A 22,388-nucleotide genomic window follows, 5' to 3' on the forward strand; every position below is an offset into this window, starting at 1 on the left:
AAAGGGAAAGGTTAAGAATCCTAAGGAATTTGTGGTGATTTATTAGGTCTATTAGAAAGGATTTATTCTATAACAGTATTTACTGCCTGACTGCTGTTTTCTTAGGAAACAGTAAAAACATTTGTTGTTGTAATTCAGTTCCCATTTTTAGGGGAAGCCTTAAATTTCAGGCCTAAGTAAGAGTATGAATTAAGGTGCTTACTGCCTCCTAGAGTAAACATATGTTAATTACAGACCAAAAGACCGAAGGAAAAATCCTCCTAACTGTACTTGCCAATCTTTAGATGAAAAGAGACAGTGGCAATATCCCAGTCTCCTTTAATGTTTCATCAGCAGTGCACCTTGACGTGCAAATGTCAGAACCCGGCTCTGCCTTTGATGTTTATTGACATTCCAGTTTAGGCCTTCCACTCATCCCATCAGACCATTCCTGCACAGGCAAGGCCAATTGTATCTTGTCTCTTGGCTTTATCTACATTGTTTCTTGACTGGTTACCATCAACGTGGTGCTAATTTTTACTTCTCATGCACTGACACCAAGCACTTGATGTGCACTGTATAGACATAATTTTTGCCAACTACCGCTGGCTTTCAGTCAATAACTATCTGACAGCCACCCTCCGGCATCGATGGGAATATTCACAGCACTTGAGTGTTTCTAAATTGAATTTGGGGTGAAGAAAGATTCAATAGTAGTAATTTGCAATATGGTCGGTGCCCAAACACTAGGCATAGACTTCGGTTTTAAAATATTTCTGGATGTTTGGACTGTGTTTCCATGAATCAAATATTGACCAAGAATCCTAATTTGAATAAGCCAATTATAAAGAAGGCATTTTTTTAGAAAATTGGGGAAATCTGTGTTTGGAGTGGGTACTAGATTTTGCTAAGGAATTCCTGTTAATTTTGCTGAATACCGTAATGACGTTGTGCTCGTGTCCACATTATTTATGGATCAATACCGCAGTGCAGAATGATTAAATAATAGGAGGTCTAGGATTTGCTTTAAAACACTGCAGCAAAAATAATAAGAAAGGAGTTGGAGGAAGCAAATGTGGCAGAAATCTTGCTAATTGTTAAATTTGGGTAATGAGCATATAAATGGTTATTATGCTATTTTTATGCTTGAAGTTTCTCATAATAAAAATACAGTTTTTCATGATAAAGATATTTAAAATACAATTTTCCATCCACAAGTGGCCTGAGAGATACAGCAAAGGCAGAGGTTGGGCCTTACTTTCACACACCAGATTTTGATAACCCTGCTTGTATACTGTGTGAAAAAGACACTCCTATTAGTAATTCTAGAAAAGATGATCAGACCTACTAAATGCATATGTAATTTGCACGTTGATTTGAGAAGCAGCTTCATTCTGTACGAGGATTATATTCCAGGACTGATACATGTGCTGTGGAAGGATTACTGAACAGGGAGTCATACAGTCTTAGTTCAGGTCTGGGTTCTGCAGGGAACTAGTGACATAACCTTCAGCAAGTTGCTTAAACTTTCTGAATCTATTTACTCATTTATGAAATGAAGCTGTTAATCCAAAAGACCTCCAAAATTCAGTTTAGCTCTACTGTCATAGAGTTCTGTGACTCTGATAATTTTTTCCATTGGGAGAGAGTATGGTCATGAAAGATATTTTAGAATACATAGTGATTACACTTATCTTGATCACTTCATCACTGTATTGTGCACCTGAAACTGAGTCAGTACAGTATGTTAACTATACTAGAATTAAAATTTTTTTAAATAATAAAATTTTTAAATAGAATATGCGGTGAAAAATTTTATGGGGCGCCTGGGTGGCGCAGTCGGTTAAGCGTCCGACTTCAGCCAGGTCACGATCTCGCGGTCCGTGAGTTCGAGCCCCGCGTCAGGCTCTGGACTGATGGCTCAGAGCCTGGAGCCTGTTTCCGATTCTGTGTCTCCCTCTCTCTCTGACCCTCCCCCGTTCATGCTCTGTCTCTCTCTGTCCCAAAAATAAATAAACGTTGAAAAAAAAATTAAAAAAAAAATTTTTAAGTTCTTCTGAATTTACAAGACGCTACCTACTTATAGATAATGTTTTTAAAGTTTATGTTGGCACCTCTACCATAGGGCCTTCTGGTCCCTGAACAGCGAAGACAGATCAAGATGTCCTAAAAATGAGAGTTTCTTAATTCTAACATACAGACTTCCTTCTGAATTCAGTTTCCTTATAGAAGTGACCAAACCACCCTTTGCTTATACTGAAAAATCTCCTCCATTGACGTCTGACTATGACTGTCAGGTGAATTTTGAAGAGAGAAAATCTCTATAATCACTGGATGATTTTCTGTGTCTAATCATGCATCCATATAATCATCAGTTTTTCCACCTCATAAATCAGCTGATCATTTCTTCCTAACACCTCTGATTGTGTTGGATTAGTAACAGTCTCCCAGAGAGGAATCAGATCAGTAGCAGTCATTAGGTGGCCATAACTCCTAGCTTGGGTCCTGTGGGAACAATATCGATGACATGTGACCATGGTATCACAAACCCTGATGCAGTGCATGTCCTTTAATAATAACGACAACAGCTGACATTTATTAATTGCTTCTTTTATGCCAGGCACAGTGTTATCTTCTTTGGATTTATCATTTCATTTATTCTTCATGCCAAATCTGTAGTGAGGAGAGGTAAGTTGGTTAAGAAGTGACAGCATTACCATTGTTGGAAGGTAGAGTTGGGATTTTATTTTACTTCAATTTTTGTATTTTTTTGCATTATTTTAATACTTAAAATATGTGTCATTATTAAAAAGTAATCATTTAAAAAACATACCTGCCGAGATAATAACACTGATTAATTCTAAGGGGGGGGAATATAGATGACTGTTATTGTCTTCTGTGTATTTATCCAATTATTTTATATTTCCAGAAATAGAAAGGATATATTTTAAGAAAGGAATTTGCCCAAAATTATACATCTAGAAAGTAGCCAGTTGAGATTCAAATATATAGCTATATGACAATAAAACCCATCTTTTCTAAATAATATATTTATCAAAAAGGTATGCACAGTGTACAGAATTTAAAAGGTATAAAAAGGCATAAAAGGGGCACCTGGGTGGCTCAGTTGGTTAAGCATCCAACTCTTGATTTCGGCTCAGGTCATGATCCCATGGTTTGTGGGTTCGATCCCCGTGTTGGGCTCTGTGCTGACAGCTCAGAGCCTGGAACCTGTTTCAGATTCTGTGTCTCCCTCTCTCTCTGCCCCTCCCCACTCACACTCTGTCTCTCTCTCTCTCTCTCTCAAAAATAAATAAACATTAAAAATAAATAAATAAAAGGCATAAAAAAGCATTCAGTTAAAACTAAATGTCCCTCCTACCCCTGCCTCTGAGACAACCAGTTTCCTCCCCAGAGATGTCGCTGTCAACCAGTTTCTTGGTAAACTTCTAGAGATATATTTTACATCAACAAGAATACAGGGATATGTTCTCTTTTTTTATTCAAAAGGAGCATGCCATAATACTGTCCTGTTGCTTAATTGTTTTTCTTTTTCTTCATTTAACAAGACATCCTGGACATTGTTCCTTATTTTATTCACATGCCACAGTAATGGCTGCATTATAGAGATGACTTCGTTACACAAATGGCCTGTACTTTATGTAAGCAGTATTCTGTTGATGGATCCTGAGGTTGTTTCCATTCTTTAACTATTTCAAACTGTGCCTCTATGAATATCCTTACATAGAAAGCATCACACACACACACACACACACACACACACACACACACACACACACGAGAGCAGATCTCTGGGATATATGCCTGCAAGTGAAATGCCAGAGGGCAGATGTGGGAACAATTTTGATAGATACTGCCCAATTGTTGTCTCTGAAGATTAAAGTAGTACATAGGGAGCCTGTCTTTGCATCCTTACCAGCACAGTGTGTTATTAAACTTTCTAATCTTTGCTAACCTGCTCATTGGTTAGCTAACCTAACTCTCCTTGTTAGTCTTAATTTATATTTCTCTTAAATGAGTGAAGCTGCACATATTTTTATATATTTAGGAGCCATCAGTGTTTCCTGTTCTGAGGACTCTCTTTTATCTTTGTTTTTGGTGTTTTTTGCCCTGCAAAATTTTGTTATTTTTATGTAGTTGGATTTGTCAGTCTTCTCTTACAGTTTTGAGTTTTGTACTATTTTTATTAGAAAAGACCTTCCCACTCTAATTTTTAAAAAAGTCTTCCCTGGTTTCTTCTAGTACTTCCACAGTTTCTTTTTCTATATTTAGGTCTTTGCTTCATCCAGAACTCATTTTCATGTAAAATCTGATACAAGAATCTTCCTTTTTTTTCCAGATGGCTATGCAGCTGTCCCAAAACTACTTAATAAATGCTTCCTGATTTAAAGGGCCATCCTCTTCATATACTAAATCTGTCCATTTGGAGATGTGTTTTTTATTTCACAAGCATTAACTATCAGTAGTCCCAGGCTTAAACTTATGAGTCCCACAGGAAATTATCTGCAGTACTTTTTCAGATAGGAGCAGGGTATTATTTGGCACATGGGGAAGAAGAAAAGTGATCATGTGTTCCTATAGCCCCCGGTTTGTGAGCCAGCAAGCAAGACCCAAGAACCATCATGGTCAGTGACACAAAGCACCTGACCCCAGCTCCTGCCTTGTTTTGTCCCCTCAGAAAAAAAAGGAACAGCCCTGGAGTACACAAGATAGCCTTGCCTGAGGAAGAGTCCACATGTCAGAATGAAGTTTCCTTTGCTGCATAATATTGGCAGCTGAACTGTACCTCGGGTTACATGCCAACACTTACAAAATACCTTCCTCCTTCAGGTACACTCCCCTTGACTATGCCTTGCTCGGTGAGCGCCATGAAGTGATCCAGTTCATGTTGGAGCACGGCGCCCTGTCCATCGCAGCCATACAAGACATCGCTGCCTTCAAAATCCAGGCGGTCTACAAAGGGTACAAGGTCAGAAAAGCTTTTCGAGATCGGAAAAATCTCCTCATGAAGCACGAACAGTTGAGAAAAGATGCTGCTGCCAAGTAAGTGAGAGCTGTGGACATTATGTTCTCACAGCCCAGAATCAGGGTGGAAGGGGGCACGGGGCAGGGGGGGGTGGGGGGCAGGGGGGCAGTGGCCAGGAAGAGGAATCCAAAGAGGATCAGAAAGAAATAATTTTGATCCCTGTCCCCGTGTCACACCCCACCCCCTTTTGCCCACCAGGCCTGCGGGGCACTGAGGCTACAGGAAAGGACCAAGGCCCAGTCTCTACTTGGTGGCTGGCTGTTCGTCTAGGTTAGCCCCTCTGGTTCGAACCCAGGGACAAACCACTGCCACAGCCACGATGGCAAGGAGTGGGGGGCAGGAGCTTACCTACAGGAAGCTACACAGAGATAACTGCTCCTCCTCCTTCCTTTCCTGCCTTTCCACAGGAAACCAACACCAGTTTCTAACCTACTTCATGAGAAGCGTCTAGTTTTGATTTGATTAAAGCGACCAAGTTGTGTGAATAACTTGCCCTCGCCACCTATTCCTTATCAAATCTGTACTAACTCATGTGATGTGTTCACGAAATATTGACCAGGTTCTTACTGTACATACAAAACTCTTGGCTAGAGCCTTTAGAGAAAATAGTGATTTTGCCTCAAGGACCTCACACTATTTTTATAGACTATGTAAAATAGTCGTGTGTGCCTATTACATACACAGTGTGATTATTTTACCAAAAATGATTGATTTTAGATTATGCCTTGGTTTACCTTTTCTTGGATGCCTTTGTTGGGGTGCTTTATTTAGCAGGGGACTATTGCATCAGGAGGTATAGGTCCCCAAACCTCTGATGCGGAAGATAACGGGCAGAATCTTAACTTCCTGGCTGGATCGTGAATGTTTCTAAATCTTGAATCCTTCCATTTCTTGCCCACAAGGGGGAAGCAGGTGTGTAATAAATAATAATCTGAAATAATAATAAAAGGCAGGATAAGCCATTTTAGTGAGAAGTTAAATGCCACTGTGAACTGGGATGCTAACCATAATGGTAGCCTTTGGTAGATGAGATTGACAGGAAGACATCATTTTCTGTGACTGAAGCTACCGCAGTGGTGGCATCCTAGGAAATACTATCTTGCACGGTTCTCTTTATGAGGTTCTCTTCTCTTCACTTTTGCCAAAGAATCCAGTTTAACCTGAGGCCTCTCCACGTGCCTCTTCTTCTATCCTTATTAGGAAATTTCCTTGCATGAGAATGACAACTGTTAAGTAGGTATTACTTAATACACATGGCAAATTATCCTGAGTTGTAAGTTAAATATTCTCTGTAAGGGATGGAATGCTATATTTCCTTCCATCTGATGTTTCCATAAACTCAGGTTTTTATGGGTGAGAATCTGTTTTCAGAATCTGAAGTCACACCTACCTGAATATGTTGGTGGGACTGTACAAAGGCAACGACTTTGTATATCCTCCCCACCCTGCACACACCCCCCCCACCAAAAAAATTAAAAAAGAAAAAGGAGTGCATTAGTCCAAACACATTCTACTTCATTAGCATAGAGAGGGGGCCCTGGAGTCCCCAAACTCCCTTTCCAGCAGAATAGAGGGGTTGTAGCGTAACACAGCATCCGTCCTCTGAGCCTCAGTTTTTTCATCTATGAAACATGACAAACTAGACCAGCTGACTTGTAGGCACTCTCCAGTTCTGTGGAACCTCCGCCCCAGTCTTCTCTGTTAATGATCTCAGCCTCTTCCTTCTTTCCTTTGCCTGCAGTGCTGCCTAGTGGCCGTGTACCCCGGGGGCCAAGAGTTTGGACAGGCATTGCTGAGTCAGCATAGAGCCGAGAACCAAGAATCCATTTGTCAGAAGATCTCCTATAGAGAGGAAGGGCTTTCACTTCAGGACATGCATAAATAGAGCCTTAGAATATTTTTTTTTTCCTAACCAGGCCTTTTGTGACTCTAAGTCCTGAGGGTTTGAAAAGGTAGGGGGATTAAGGGACCATCTAGCCCAACCCCCCCTTCGTTGTTATCCTGGTTGGTTTCACGGCTATGGACAATGGGTCCTCTTTGTTCTTAGTTCTTAGTTTCTGAAGTTCATTTAAAAAACTTTTTTATTACTTTTTTTGAGAGAGAGAGAGGGAGAGCAAGTGGGGGAGGGGCGGGGGGAAAGAGAGAATCTTAAGCAGGCTCCACGCTCAGCACGGAGCCTGATGTAGGGCTCAATCTCACGCCCCTGGGATCATGACCTGACCTGAAATCAAGAGTCATATGCTCAACCAGCTAAGCCCCCCAGCACCCCTGAAGGTCATTTTTAAAAACTTGTTATGTGGGAGCTGTGCTTACTGAGGTAATATCTGAAATGGCCCAAACTGGGAACGGTAACCTCTTTCCTTTTTCTCAGTCACAATCTTTCCTCTATTAGGTGTCATTATTGGAAGTAAACAAATTTCTTACAGTCTAACCATCACCTCATATGGTGCTTGTGGGCATAAGGACTCCAAGAGAAATATTTAAAGGGAGAAGAAACTGATTTCATTTGTTTTAATTTTATTTCTCAAAAGTTATTAAGATCTGAGTCAGTGTTTAACTTTGGATGTGGTTTGGGCTTTAGGGAACAAAAATCAGAATGCTGACTTCAGTCCTCGCTGCTACCGCCTCGCTGGCCAAGGTGACCCAGGCACGTGGCACCGCCTCGGTCTACCTTTCCCAGCATAGCACATCGGGATGGCACAGATCACCATCCTTAAAGCAACGATGTGAAAAGAACGTATTAAACTTCAAATGACTTCTCATTTACTGATAGAGAAATTGGGAGAGAGCAAAGTTTTAGTCATGCTTTCCAAGGCATGTCTTTCAGAAAATACTATTTAAGAAATACCTATAATCCACTTAAAAGCACTTTATAACTCACACTGCACCACCTATGTTGTTGCCAAAAGGAACATTGCTATAATTTACCTGCCATAGCACACAGTTGAATGCACACTAGACAAGACTGTATTTATGTTGATCACTCTTGTCCCCGGAAGCTTCCATTTTGCTGGGTTTTTATTTCACTCTCTAATCCCAGCTCTCTTCTATCTCTCCATCTCTTCCTTCTCACAGCTTTTTAATTATACCATCTCCACACTGAGGTCAGCTCTGCAGACTCGCTCCTTAGACTTCTACTCATGCTATACATTTTTTCCATTGGAAAGGTGTCTACTCATGAAACCTCAGTGACTTCATCTCTGTAGATAGCCCATTAATCTGTCTCACATCCTGACCTCCTGGAACTCTGATTCCACATCATCAGTTGCCTAGTGGGCATTTCCACTTTGCTGTCCTTTTGTGACTTGCCAACACTTTCCATTTTTGTGTCTTGTTGTCACTGTCACTTCAGACTCACTGTGAAACCTACACCTCATCAGCACAGCCTTTCTTCCCGCCTCCTGATTTCCCTGCTAGTGATGCCACCATTGATTCTGTTAATTCCTCTTGAAATGTCCTCTTGCCTCCATTCTCATGTCCCACCATGCTACACGGGCCATTGTTCTTGAATACCATCCATGGTCCCACATAAGACCCTTCATCATTCTGCTTCCGCTTCTATCTCCAAGTCCCATTTCTCTCCATGACTGCCTCCCTCCCACACCCTCACACTTGAGGGCTCCGCCATCCTGAACTTCCCTCACTTCCTCACATTTCCCTTTCCTTAACTTACCATACTCTTTGGGACACCTGAGCTGCCTTCTGGCTACTCTATGAGATTGCATATGTCCCCTAGAGTTAACATAATCAAGTCCAGTTTGAGTCATCCAGTTCAAACTCTTGTGATGCTGAAGTCCCTTCTAAGGAGGTTGTTCTGTGTCCTCAAAAAAGTCAAGTGACAAAGATTTCAAACAGCACATTCCAGTAGAGCGCAATTCTGTCAGAAGTTCTTTTCTACCTTTTGGTCTTGAGATACCCCTTAAAGCAAAAGAGAAAAGTCTACACCCTTTTCCATAAACCAACTTTCAGATAAAGAAAGTGCTCCTGGCACCCCCACTCCTACCCCAAGTCTCCTTTTCACTTTATAATAGATCTGCTTACTGCCTGCTTCCCTGAACATCTTCAGTCTGGCAATGAGTTTCTCCAGGGTTGACCCATAAGCCCGACTCCTCTGCTCACATTGTCGTCTGACCCATGGGAAATCACTCCTATGATTCCACTCCATTTCATCCCACTTCTCTGAGCCTCCGTTTCCCATTTCCCAAGAAATGAAAAGATTTCTTAATCCAGGATGGGCTCTGGGGCTCCATGAATGCCCTGAAACTGTATGCAACGGTTTGTATATCATGAGCATATGGACATTTTGGGGGAGGAGACCTACATATTTTTATCACAATGTCAAAAAAGTCCATGAGTCACAAAGAGACTTTTAAAAACCATTAGACTAAATGATATCTGAGCTCCCCGCTCCTCAGCTCTAACATTCTATAAGTCAAAGGTCCTAAGACACGTGACATTTTCTTCTTCCCTTGAGAGGAAGTCAGAGACCAGATATTACTCAGCCTGTTATTCAGTGACAATGAAGAGACAGAATCGTACAGAAGACCCCATTACATACCACACAACACCAACTGAAAAGGTTAGAGCGGAACCTTTTATGCCTTGTGAGGTAATCAGCTTCCTCTCCCTGGAAATATTCCAGCAGAAACTGAATTATCATCTCGCCGGGATGATATACAAGGAATTTCTTTCAGCTGTATGAAGAGCCAGTCTTTGAGATTTCTTCTGAGTCAAAGATTCTCTGAGACCTGGGTTGCATGTCCTCACTCACGCTCTTATAACCTCTCAGTTCCTTCCCTCTTTCTCAGTTGACACCCTTTCTAGGTGTTTTTTTTTTTCTTCCAGTGTAGTCACTGCCTCCCACATCCCCCATAGTTCCGTGTAGATCCCTCCATGTTGGCCCTCATCACATCCAGAAGCCATTACATGCAGAACCATCTGCAGGAGTGAATGGGCCTCATTCCCCCACTAGACTGTCAACTCCTTGGGAACAGGGATTAGATTGTGTGTCTCCATATGTCCAGTCTCTTAAAATACCTGAGATTTAATAAGCATTTAATCATAAAATCCTAAATGTTTAATAGCTGCCCCTACAGTGGGTCTGAAACCTTACATGTATCATTTTTCATTCTCGGCCTTAGTGTCCCCCTCAGCCAAGTGGGAAGCTTGGGCCAGATACTCTCTTAGGTCTCCTTCAATTCTGTGGATCTCTGTAAGAGTACCACTTTAATTGTTTGCCCTACTCAGGCAGGAACTATGTTTACATACCATTTATCCTCACAACACACACTGGTGCTTCTGTATCTGTGCCTTTGGCTTCCTAGCTCCCTCGATATTTCTCATGAGCAAATTACCATTTGACAGGTTTATGACAGTTCTTTATTCTGATTCTTAAAAGAAACGTAAGAGCAAAGGGGGTCACCACTGCATGTATTTGAACATGAAACCACTGTGTCGCTTCCACAGAGCGTTGTGTTTGCCCAGTGCTGAAGAAAGGAAAATTCTGTCAGACACTGCAGAACAGTGAACAGGCTCCTTCCCATTCCAGTGGAGTATTTAGATTTCCATTGCCATGAATGCAGGACCCACGAGAGGTTGGAGAGAGATGATTAAAGCGGCTCTTGTAGGAAAGGGAGTTGTGTGGTTTCATCAATGAGCATCTCTGAAAGTATCATCAGGCCAAGCCCTGTGGCTCTTAGACTGCAAGGAACCCATGCCAGACACTGATTTCTTCACTTCTAACCAGATCCTGTCACGGGGCAGCTTTATCTTAACAGCTTTACCTAAAAAGCAGTAATGACCAATTACGTTTATATAGTACTTTACAGCTTACAAAGTTCTTATATATTGGTTCATTAAGTCTATCCAATCATTCAGTAAGGTAGACACAGGGCAACTATCTTTAATCTCATTTCATAGATAAGGAAAATACCACATAGAGGTTAACTGTCCTGAAATTACACAGCTAGTAAAGGAGGAAGATGGCACAGGAATCTCAGTCCTGCCCTAAGCCAGGACTCCTACCAACCACACTTAGGCTGCAGGCTGTCTCCAGGTGCCAGCATCCGTTTGGACAGGCCAGCGTGCATCAGCCCTGCTTCCCCCCACCCCCCCTCCCGCCCTCCCTTCCTTCCTTCCCTCCCCTCCTTCCTCCCTCCGTCCCTTCCTCCCTTTCTCCTTTCTTTCTTTTCTTTTCTTTTCTTCCTTCCTTCCTTCCTTCCTTCCTTCCTTCCTTCCTTCCTTCCTTCCTTCCTTCCTTCCTTCCTTTCTTTCTTTCTTTCTTTCTTTCTTTCTTTCTTTCTTTCTTTCTTTCTTTCTTTCTTTCTTCTTATACTTATAAGTGTAACCAGAATCAGGCCCTTAATCACTTTTTCTCTTAACCCAGTATTTGTTCAGTTGTTCCAGTGTTGTTGTTAAAAGAATGGTGTTGTGGGGCACCTGGGTGGCTCAGTCGGTTAAGCGTCCGACTTTGGCTCAGGTCATGATCTCCCAGCTTGTGGGTTCAAGCCCCGTGTTGGGCTCTGTGCTGACAGCTCAGAGCCTGGAGCCTGCTTTGGATTCTGTGTCTCCCCCTCTCTCTCTGCTTCTCCCCTGCTCTCGCTCTCAAGAATAAATAAACATCTAAAATAAATTAAAAACTAAAAAAAATAATGGTATCAGGGCAACTTGGTAGCTCAGTTGGTAAGCGTCCAACTCTTGATTTTGTCTCAGGTCATGATCTCACACTTGATGGGTTCGAGCCCAGCATCAGGCTCTGGGCTGACAGCATGGAGCCTGCTTAGGATTCTCCCTCTGTCCCTCTCTCTCTCTCTCTACCCTACCCCACTCTCACCCTCTCTCTCAAAAAAAAAAAAAAAAAAAAAAAAGAGTGGTGCCAAGCCACCATCACAATTCTGCAACATAGTTAATAAAAAAATTCTTCCTGTTACTCTCAAAGCTAACTACCATGGCAGAGCACATCAAATTCTTCCTAAATTTTTGAGAAAATTAAGATTAGTTGGTTGCAAGCCTACACCAAGACTATAATCAAGAATGTCATTAGGGCAAAGCCCAGTTAAATTGGTCCAACAACAGGACGTCGAAACAAACTAGATGTCCCTTTTTGTGAAGCCATTCTAATCACATCTTCCAAACCCCTCATAGGCCCTACATCCATGGCAATGGAAACTTGAATACTCCACTCGAATGGGAAAGACCCTGCTTCTTTCTGCGGTGTCTGACAGAACTAGTTTCTTCTTGTCAAAACTGGGCAAATGCAGCTCTCTATGGAAGCCACATAGGAGGGTAGAAAAAAAATCATCTCCTCCCAGGACTCAAACTGTCCAGGTCCAGAGGCAGATCTGTGCCACACTGCAAACAAACACTCCCAGTCCTGAGATGCTAAGCCATTGGATGGCCAAGTCATTTAAATGATTGCCCTTGATCTGATTCTCTGCACATCAGCCAATCTTTTGATTACTGAGTTTCTTTTCTGCAGTTGCCATCTAGGCCACTAATTTGGAGAAATCCCCATCCTTGGGACTTAGGTCTGATCTGGAGGGTTTGCAGGGCACGCCAGTGCCTCACAATAGCACCTCAGAGATCTGCAGCAGCAATGTGTCCCTTAAATCTTTTCTGCCCTGGGGGAAACAGCCCCAGGTCCTTCAGCCTACACTTGGGAGACTTTCTTTGCTCTGTGGTGCACAGGACCCAAAATGGACATTGCCAATGATGTCATCTTCAGTTGACTTTCTCCCTTTTTTTAAACTCTGAGCCTCTGGGGAGCTATAAGCATTGCTCTAGAAAAGACTGTACAAACCAGACTAATTGGCAGTCCTTTGAAAACTGCTGTCTGGTCAGTTTCCCTTAAGATAATAGAAAAAAGGAGAGGACAAGGTAGGACTATTTTGTGTGTGAACATTCCACCATGTTAATAAATCTCCTGCTGGGGTGCCTGGGTGGCGCAGTTGGTTAAGCGTCCGACTTCAGCCAGGTCACGATCTCACGGTCCATGAGTTCGAGCCCCACGTCGGGCTCTGGGCTCATGGCTCAGAGCCTGGAGCCTGTTTCCGATTCTGTGTCTCCCTCTCTCTCTGCCCCTCCCCCGTTTATGCTCTGTCTCTCTCTGTCCCAAAAATAAATAAATGTTGAAAAACAAATTTTTTTAAATAAATAAATAAATCTCTTGCTAAAATGTTACTTGCTGTGTCATAGACAGGATTTTTTTCTCTTCAGTTTTTCATATAAACTAGAATAGCACTGATTCTTTTTCTAGTGTTTGTTTGCTAAATTGGACCAAAATAGGCCGAGTTTATAACATAATCCCCACGAAGATTACTAGAACTTACACATTCTGTAATAAATTAGTTGGAGAAAAAACACTTAAATTTCAGGACAATTACTGCATCTGAGAGTTTTAGGATGAAAGGCTACATCCGGGGCTAGGTTGAAATGCTGTTAATGACCACTCTGATGCAATATTAGCAGTTTCTTCTTATGACCCATTTCATTTTTTAAATGATAGAAAAAGATGAAGTGAAATGTTAAAAAAACGACTCAGTCACAGAGGTAAATTGTACAGGGAGGGGTGAAAAGCTGAGTTCCAGCTCAGCTGTATGTAGTTTGCCATGTAGTCATAGGTAAATCACTTACCTCTCTGCCTCACTTTCCTTATCTACCAAATAAAAATGAATCACCTGAAATTCCTTTGAACTTGGGCCATGAACAGTGGCGCTGGACCTTATTCCCCAGGGATATACATAGGCTCATGTTCTCCTCTCGGGCTGTATCCTGTGTGTGCATGTGTGTTGCTGTCGTTGGTTCTGTTTGTTTGTTTTAATCTTTTTGGAGAGGGAGATGAAATGTGAGTGGGGGGAGGGGCAGAGAGAGAGGGAGACACAGAATCTGAAGAAAGCTCCAGCTCTGAGCTGTCAGCACAGAGCCCCACGTGGGGCTCAAGCTCACAAACCGTGAGATCATAACCTGAGCTGAAGTCAGCCACTTAACTGACCTAGCCACCCAGGCACCCCGTGTTGTTGCTTTTGTTTTAAGGCAGCAGATATATACATAGGATGCAGGTTATGCATTGTTCCCAGCTCTAATCCCACCGCCCCCCTTTTCCCCAGCGATCACTACTTTTACATCAAGAGCCACAGCTCTGGAGAACTGCACAGTTGTGGGCGGTGTGCCGCCCGGAAGATTTTTTTTTTTTTTGTTAATGAGTCAAATTTTTTAAACATTAATTTATTTCTATTCACAGACTGAGGGTCTAATGATATATTCTGATAATTGCATTCTTTCTTCCAAATCTGCTTTACTTGGTTCTACCAAAATGAAAACAAAACAAAACAACACCCTCCTGCAAACCTCCCCTTCCAAAGAAGTCTTCAGAAGGCTGAGCGCCCCTGCTTTCTGGACATCCTGATCACTCTAAAAGGCCGGATCCCCTGTGTGCCCTGTGGCTGTCTCTGTTGGAGGCCCAGAAAGGTGTGCAGTAACAAGGGTTGCCCAGGGGCTGATTGTAAGTGGCTTCTTGGAATTGAAAAGGAAAGCTGTTTGCTTTCCCCAAAGAAAGAGAAATGACCGCTCAAACAACAAAGTCTAATTTATCACCTCAAAGCCCTTCTTAATGGCAGTGAGATCCATGTGGCTGCCAAGCCAGACAACCGCACGTGTGTGTCTGTCGAAATGACCAATATTCTCCTAGAGCAGTTCTCTTCATCGGTGCTCATAAACAGAGAGGCCGCCCCCCTGCCTGCCAGTAGCAAGGCTGTTAGATCAATTAGCGGCACTTCAGCCACCCAGATGCTTCCACCTTCTGAAAAGCAGCCTTCTTCCGCACAGCTCACACTGAACTGGCACCTGCTAGCATCCATACGAATCTCAGGCGCTGATGATGACAGGCCGTCCAGCCAGCCTGTCGATTGCAGGGCCGCACACTCGGGCGTCAGCAGTTGGCAAAGCGTGGAACAAAACCAGAGTCAAATGAAAACATCAGAGCGACACAGGAGTTAGCACAACCCATCTGGCCACTTCTGCTCAGATGGGAGCCGGTGGGAACCCATTAGATAAGCAAGCGTGGACCCCAGATCGGGGGCTTTCACCACAGGACAAAAAACCTTCAGAAGGGGAAGTTAAGTGGACAAGGCTTTATATCAGAGTGTAACCCAGATAGCGGGTTACATCTGGGTCTTCTCTGTCCCTTGAGATCTAAACAAGCATTGCTTCAAACGCCACAGCCTATGGAAATCTGAATTCTGTGACTTTGCAGAGGCTTAGTGCCTCTGCCTCACTCTTGCTTCTTGCTTCCATGTCTGGTATCTTAGCTCTGCAGCTTGTCAGGGTGCTTATAAAAAAGTGGTATGAGCCTAGTAGACCTTACAAAAAGTTGCATCACTGAGGAGAAACGCACTTCCTAGCCCATCTTGATATAGTTCACAGTCCATATGACACTTTTCCATTCTCTTAAGCCTTGTTACACAAGGTGTGGTTCGAGGGACCCGCAGCACCTGTATAACCTGAGTGCTTATTGGAAATGCAGAGCTTTTTTTTGTTCTTTTAAAGTTTATTTATTTTGAGAGAGAGACAGAACATGTGAGCAGGGGAGGGGCAGAGAGAGAGGGAGAGAGAGAGAGAATCCCAAACAGGCTCTGCACTGTCAATGCAGAGCCTGATGCGGGGCTTGAACTCACAAACCAGGATATATGACCTGAGTTGAAACCAAGAATCAGAAGTTCAACCAACTGAGCCACCCAGATGCCCCTAGAAATGCAGAATCTTGAGCCCCACTCCAGGCTTGCTAAATCAGAAGCTAGATTTTAATGAGATGTCAGGAGACTCTGTGGGTTAAAGTGTGACGAGCACAGATGTAAAGTCCTTCTCCATCATCTCACCATGGAGGATTCTCTTTGGCCTGGCCCTTGCTCTACACAATGCTAAGACTTCCATCTTCTCTTTCTTCCCCCTCCTTTCTCTCTCTCTCTGGTTCTTTCATCTCCTCCCTCCTGTCAGGAGCTTCAAACATTCTTTTTTTTTTTTTGTCACCACAGAATAGCCCTACCCTGGAGCCTCAGGGCCACTCACCACCTAGGTCCCAAACGTCTCACCTGCTGCCAGCCCTCAGGTCCGTTCTGAAGCTGATTACAATATTTGTCTAAACAAGGTCCTCCCTCCCCCAAGAGGGACTCTGATACCAACTATAACAATAAAAGACATCTCTCTGGTTACAAAAGATATCCCAGGTTTTGTAAAGACATCTGGCTTCTAAACAGACCCCTAAATCAATTCCAGGTTATAAACTATCACACAAGTGTCAGACCTGGGGAAACTGAGTCTCAGGAACAGGAAAGTGACCAGCTCAATGTAGTTATTGGCAGGGGCAGGACTAGAAAATTTTTCATACTTCCCAGCATGGGCTTCTCTCCACTACACCGAATCATTCATTCTACTTGAACCTGAACCTTATGTGGCCACCTAATTCTCTTCCTGAGCAATAACTGAGTCATCTGGGCAGCAAATCTGCATTGAGTGCCTGCTGGGTATAGCAAGCATCGTTCAAAGATGAGAAGGGGCAAAACAGACCCAGTTTTCCACACTACTTGCCTTCGCCCAAACTGCTCCCTCCCACCGAACTCCTCATTCCCATCCAATCTGCCCCAGCAGACTTCACATCTTTGAGAAGCCCCAGCCGGGAGCTTCCGGACTCCTCCAGACAAAACTAATCACTACTTGCTCTGTGCAAGCACACTAGCAGAGCACTTCCTCCATTATTTGTTAGGTCTTTGTTTCCTCAGTGTCCCTTCTGAATCGAAGTTTCCTCTAGGGAGGCTCGAACCCCATGGTCCTCAGTACCCAGTACAGAAGATGCTCAATAAATGTTAGTTTTCTTCCCCCTTTCTTTCCCCTGGAAATCCCTACCAGTTGATGCTATTGGTCACACAAACCTTGTCCTTAACTCAGCTCCTTCATCCTCAGGCAACTTGCCCCTTTCTGGAACTGGGCTGTCACAGACCCAGCCTCTTCCCATTGCCTCTCGTTTCTCCTCCTGGCCTCTCCTGGCCAGCCCTCTTCTAGTCCGTTGCTATCCACAGGTGCCAGCCATGCCACCACGACTTGTGTATGACTTTTTGAAAATCCTCCTGCCTTCTGGACCTCATCTGCAAAATGAGTGGCTTTGCCTCCTTAGCTGGAGCTCTGGATAGCCATGTGGCAACTCACAGGTGTATTATAATCAGTTATGAGGTGCTTTGTAAGTAATCGTTTCATATAATCCTAAGGTTTGCCGATGGTCTTTTTTAAGAAATAGAGAAGATTAAAGGTCATCCCTGTGACTGGCACTCTCAGCAGCATTCTGATGTGCTTTCTGGAATAGGAGAAAAAGGCGTGGAGTCACAGGCAGGGATCCCACACAAGCTTGGGCGCACACACCTTAGGATTGTCATATCTCACAAACATAGTTTTCCATCATGTGTGCCCCAGCTGGGCAAAGGCTGATCTATAAGATTCTTCTCTGCTTCATCTTCTGTTGAGCTCTAAGGTCTGCAGAAAAGACTGAAAATTGTGACATTGTGGTAATCATGAATTTCCAAATCCCTCCTGTGATGTGGTAGCTCCTCATAAAATTTAAATCTCACTCAGGAATATTTGAATGGGTCATGCTCTTCTAATTTTTTCCTCTTTCCCCTTGGCTTTGCTTCCAGGAAGCGAGAGGAAGAAAACAAACGAAGAGAGGCAGAACAGCAGAAGGGAAGGCTGAACCCAGATTCCTGCGGATCCCAAGCCCCTCCCTGTGTGCCCAGCACCCAGGCTGAGCCCCACAGGCAGAGCTGGACCCCCAGCAAACAGCATCCCACCAGCAGCGCAGCCCAGGACCCTGAGGGGAGAGCCTGTCGAGGATCTCCAGGCAGAGCCCCCCAGAGGGAGGCTGGGAACAGCCCCCCAGATGTGCAGGGAACAGACCCCAGAAAGCCAAATGGTAGGTACCCTTGTTATCTGATGCCAACCCACGGACTGTGGGCTCTCTTGATTGATGTATTTATTCCAATTCATTTAAGGTAATTATGGCAGCACCTAAGACTGCAATTTTATTATATATTTTCCATTTATTTCCTCTGATTCTCATTCCTGTGTTTCTTTTTTCCCCTTCCTGTGGACTACTTGAGCATCTATTAGGATTCCATCTTGATTAATTTATAGTGTTTTTGAGTGTATTTCTTTCTACAGTTTTTGTGGTGGTTGCTCTGAGTATTACCATATACTTACATGTGTCATATATATACATATGTGTGTGTATATATATATATATATGGCTTATAACTATATATATATATATATATATGGCTTATAACTAATAACACTTCACCACTTTTTAAAGTTTATTTTTTTATTTAATTTGAGCGAAAGAGAGCGTGCGAGCACATGTGTGTGCAAGTGGGAGAGCGGGAGAAAGAGGGGGGAGAGATAGAGAGAATCCCAAGCAGGGTCTGCACTCAGTGTGGAGCCCAACACAGGGCTCAAACCCACAAACCACAAGATCATGACCTGAGCCAAAGTCACATGCTCACCCACCTGAGCCACCCAGGTGCCCCAACATTTTACCACTTTGAGTGAAATGTGGAAACCTTACATCCATTTAGGTACCTTTACCTTCCCCGCTTTTAAATATCATTGATTATCAGATGGCATTCTAATTTTTGTCTCAGTCATCAAATATAATTTATAAAAGCCATGAGGAAAAGGACACTCTCTTCTTTGTACCCAGAGTTCTGTTTTCCTCTTGTTTCATCTTCCTTCCTCGTGCTCCATATTCCTTCTTTTATCATTTCTTTTCTGTCTGAAGAAACTTCTTTAGTCAGTATTTAAGGATAGCTCTGTTACCAACAAATTCTTTGAGTTTTCCTTTGAGGAGGTTTTTGTCTCATTCCTAAACAAGTTGGTGAGCCAGATCCAGAATGTACACTTGAAAGAGGCCGTGCCCCTTCTTCTGGGCCCCATGGTGTCAGATGAGAAATCCAGTCGTTCGAATGGGTGTTCCTCGGTAATGTTTCCAGGTAACATGTCCCTGCCCTCTGGCTGCTTTCAAGATTTTTCTTTATCTTTAGTTTTGAGTAGTTCAATATGATGTGTCTTGAGATGGATTTGGGGGAGTTTATCCTGTTTAGATTTCACTTAGTGTGTTGGGCCTCCCCAAGACCCCGCCCCGCCCCCACCCGGTTTAGTAATTTGCTAAGAGCACTCACAAGACTCAGCATGTGTCTGTACTCACAGGTGGGATCTATCATAACAAAGGGCTACAAATCAAGATCAACAAAGGGAAAAGGCACATGGAGCAGAGTCTGGAAGAAACCAGGTGCAAACTTCCAAGAGTCTTCTCCCAGTGGAATCACACATAAGACATGCTCAGTTCTTCTTCCAGCAATGAATTGTGACAACCAGTTAGCCTTTTATCTACCAGGAAAGCAAACCTAAACTTAGGACTCCAGGAATTTTATGGGGTCAGGGATATGGGTACCATACATCTCTAGCATATACTACGACTCCAACTTCCCAGAAGGAAGACAGGTATTCAGTGTATATTATAATATTTGCACGAAGCAATTTAAGTATATTGAGCCATTCTTATAAGTTAGGGAACAGTGAGAGCCCTCCAGGAATCTAAGTGCAAATGCCAACATAGTGAAAAAGGCAATTAATGTCTTAGTATTATTATAAACATAGTTCTGACTTTGTGGACCCCAGAAACAAGTCTATTAGATCTCACGGTGACCCGATTCAGGGCTTGGACAATTCATTCTCTCTCTCTGAGCCTTAATTTCCTTAGCTATAAAATGGGGAGGCATACTCAAAAACCAGCAAACAAATAAACAAAAAAAGCGGAAATAAACTCATAAATACAGAGAACAAACTGATAGTTGCCAGAGAGGAGGGGAGTGGGACAATGGGCAAAACGGGTGAAGGAGAGTGGAAGGTACAGGTTTCCAGTTATGGAATGAGTAAGTCATGGGAAAGAAAAGTACAACATAAGGAATATACTCAATGGTATTGTCATAGTGCTGTATGGTGACAGATGGCAGCTATTTGTGGTGCATAGCATGACAGAATTACTGTGTTGTACACCTGAAACTAAGGTAACGTTGTGTATCAGCTATACTTCAGTTTTGAAAAAGAAAGAAAATGAGGGCATACTCTACCCTGCAAGGCAGTTATAAATGGAAATAAAATAATTAATGTAGAAAACGTATCATAGCCCACGACTCATCGTAGGTCTTCAGTAACTACTATTATTAAACCACACTGATGATCTAGCCAAAAACAACTACATAAAAGCACACATGAATTATCATAAACATACCCAGAATATAATTCCATAACCCACTTTGTAGTGATAATGCATCAGCAAGGTATACTTTAAGGAGGTCTGATGCCTTGTTATATATTCATTCAGGTAGTGTTAACTAGACTCCCATGATGTACCAACCATGCTGAATTTGAGTAAATGCCTTCTTAGCTTGAGGTCACTGCATATTACATTCCCTCTATCCCTATGGATAAAAATGCCTCTTATTTTTCAGATCTCAGGATGAATGTTCCTCCCTCTCTACAGCCATACCTCCCCACTAAACAAGCCTTCATTTTCCTGCTATATGCTCCCATAGGCCTTCTGCACCTCCATGTTAGAAAGATCGCCACCTTTTATTGTGATTATTACTGGCTTATTTGTCTATTTTTTCCTATAGATTACAAGATCTTAAGATCAGGGTTGTTTCATTTATCCGCTGCTATGTGAAAAAACAAACAAAAACTACACTAAAATTAAGTGGCTTAGGACCACAATTTATTATTTCTCATGACTCTGTGGGTTGGAACTGCAGTTCCTCTGCAGTTTCACCTGGTGTCACTCATGTGACTACATACAGGCAGAGGGTCACTTGAATTGGGCAGTCTACGATAGACTGACTTGAATGTCTGGCAGTTGATGCTGACTATCAGCTGGGATTCCTTGACTCTGCTTTACATGGTCTTTCATCCTCCATTAGGCTAGACTGGCCTCCTCACACAGTGGTCACAGGGCATCATTCTAAGAAAGCAAAGGCAGAAGCTACAGGACCTCTTCAGGAATAGGCTCTAAAATTTGCATGCTGCATTCTATTGATCAAAGCAAGTTATATGACCAGCCTGACACTAAATGTGATTTAGAAATATACTCTACTTTTGTGCACACTAAGATGGAAGCAGTTTTCGACTATTGAACACTCTAGCACAGGTCCTTTATGGCCACAGATTATTCACATTCCTCCCGCAGGCACAATATTCTCACTGTTTTCTCAGGACCCAAAAATGTCATCTCAGTCACCACATGAAGCTTGAAGTTTGGGCTCTTGAGGCATATGTCATGTCCAGATGTTGTCAAGTTTCCCCAGGTGTGAATCATTCCAGTTCAGGGACTAGTCAACCAAACACACATTATCAACCCCCAAACACACCCAACAAGCAATGGTGAGGCAGGGACAAAATAACCATAGTAGACACCCTTGCTGCACAAGGGGAGAAATGAGAGGCACATAACAGTCACTAGCCCATAGCAATTCTGAAAGCCAGCTGGCTATACCTTAGCAGGTCCCCTACTCTGAAGTATGGAATGTTCCTTGATTAGGCTATGGTTTTACCCCTGTGTGTGGTTTCCTAGTCCATTATCCTCCTTGTCACTTGGCTCTTCCACCTGGGCTTTCAGTTCTGCTCTCTGAGACATCTTCCTTTCCATAAGACATAGCCCATGTTTGCAGTTAAATAGCTTTCTCAGCCTATTTCTGATCAATAGGAATTTGAGGTTCCAGAGGCTCCCGTTTGTTTTGAACTGCCTCAGCAGTTCAAGCTGGTGATACTCTTTGTGATGCAATTACCCCAGAAACTTTCTGGGTTTCCTATGAATCTGATTGGGTTCACTCCATGTTCTAAAACTACATCCGGGGGTGCCTGGGTGGCTTAGTCGGTTAAGCATATGACTCTTGGTTTTGACCCAGGTCATAATCTCACAGTTTGTGAGTTTGAGCCCCATGTAAGGCTCCACACACTGACCGTGTGGAGCCTGCTTCGGATTCTCTCTCTCTCTGCCTCTCCCTCTCTCTCTGCACCCCTCTCGCTTATGCACTCTCTCAGAATAAATGAATGAATGAACGAACAAACAAATAAATAAATATTACAAAAAAATTTTTTTAATTAAAAAAAAAACTACATCCATAATTATTTCCCAGACAGGCCTCTCTCTATTTTGGGTGGCTCAGGCTGCTGTAGTAAAATGCCCTTGAAGTTCTTAAAGTTCTTTTGTTTAGTTTAGAGTGCCTACAACACACCATCTTAGATATTTTTGAGGTCTTAATACAGGGTT

The 22,388-nt window shown here is 42.9% G+C and overlaps 1 protein-coding gene across 12 annotated transcripts in view; it reads left to right on the forward strand.

Moving 5' to 3' along the window:
* INVS (inversin) overlaps positions 1-22,388 on the forward strand; it is a 156,328-nt gene that overhangs the window by 107,439 nt on the left and 26,501 nt on the right. For all 12 annotated transcript variants that reach the window (XM_003995663.6, XM_006939320.4, XM_045043038.1 and 9 more), the window contains 2 exons: positions 4,831-5,043; positions 17,704-17,978. In XM_003995663.6, the coding sequence (XP_003995712.2) occupies positions 4,831-5,043; positions 17,704-17,978 (488 nt within the window). The remainder of the gene's footprint in view (positions 1-4,830; positions 5,044-17,703; positions 17,979-22,388) is intronic.

Source organism: Felis catus, chromosome D4 (assembly GCF_018350175.1).
Source record: "Felis catus isolate Fca126 chromosome D4, F.catus_Fca126_mat1.0, whole genome shotgun sequence".
NCBI lineage: Eukaryota > Metazoa > Chordata > Mammalia > Carnivora > Felidae > Felis > Felis catus.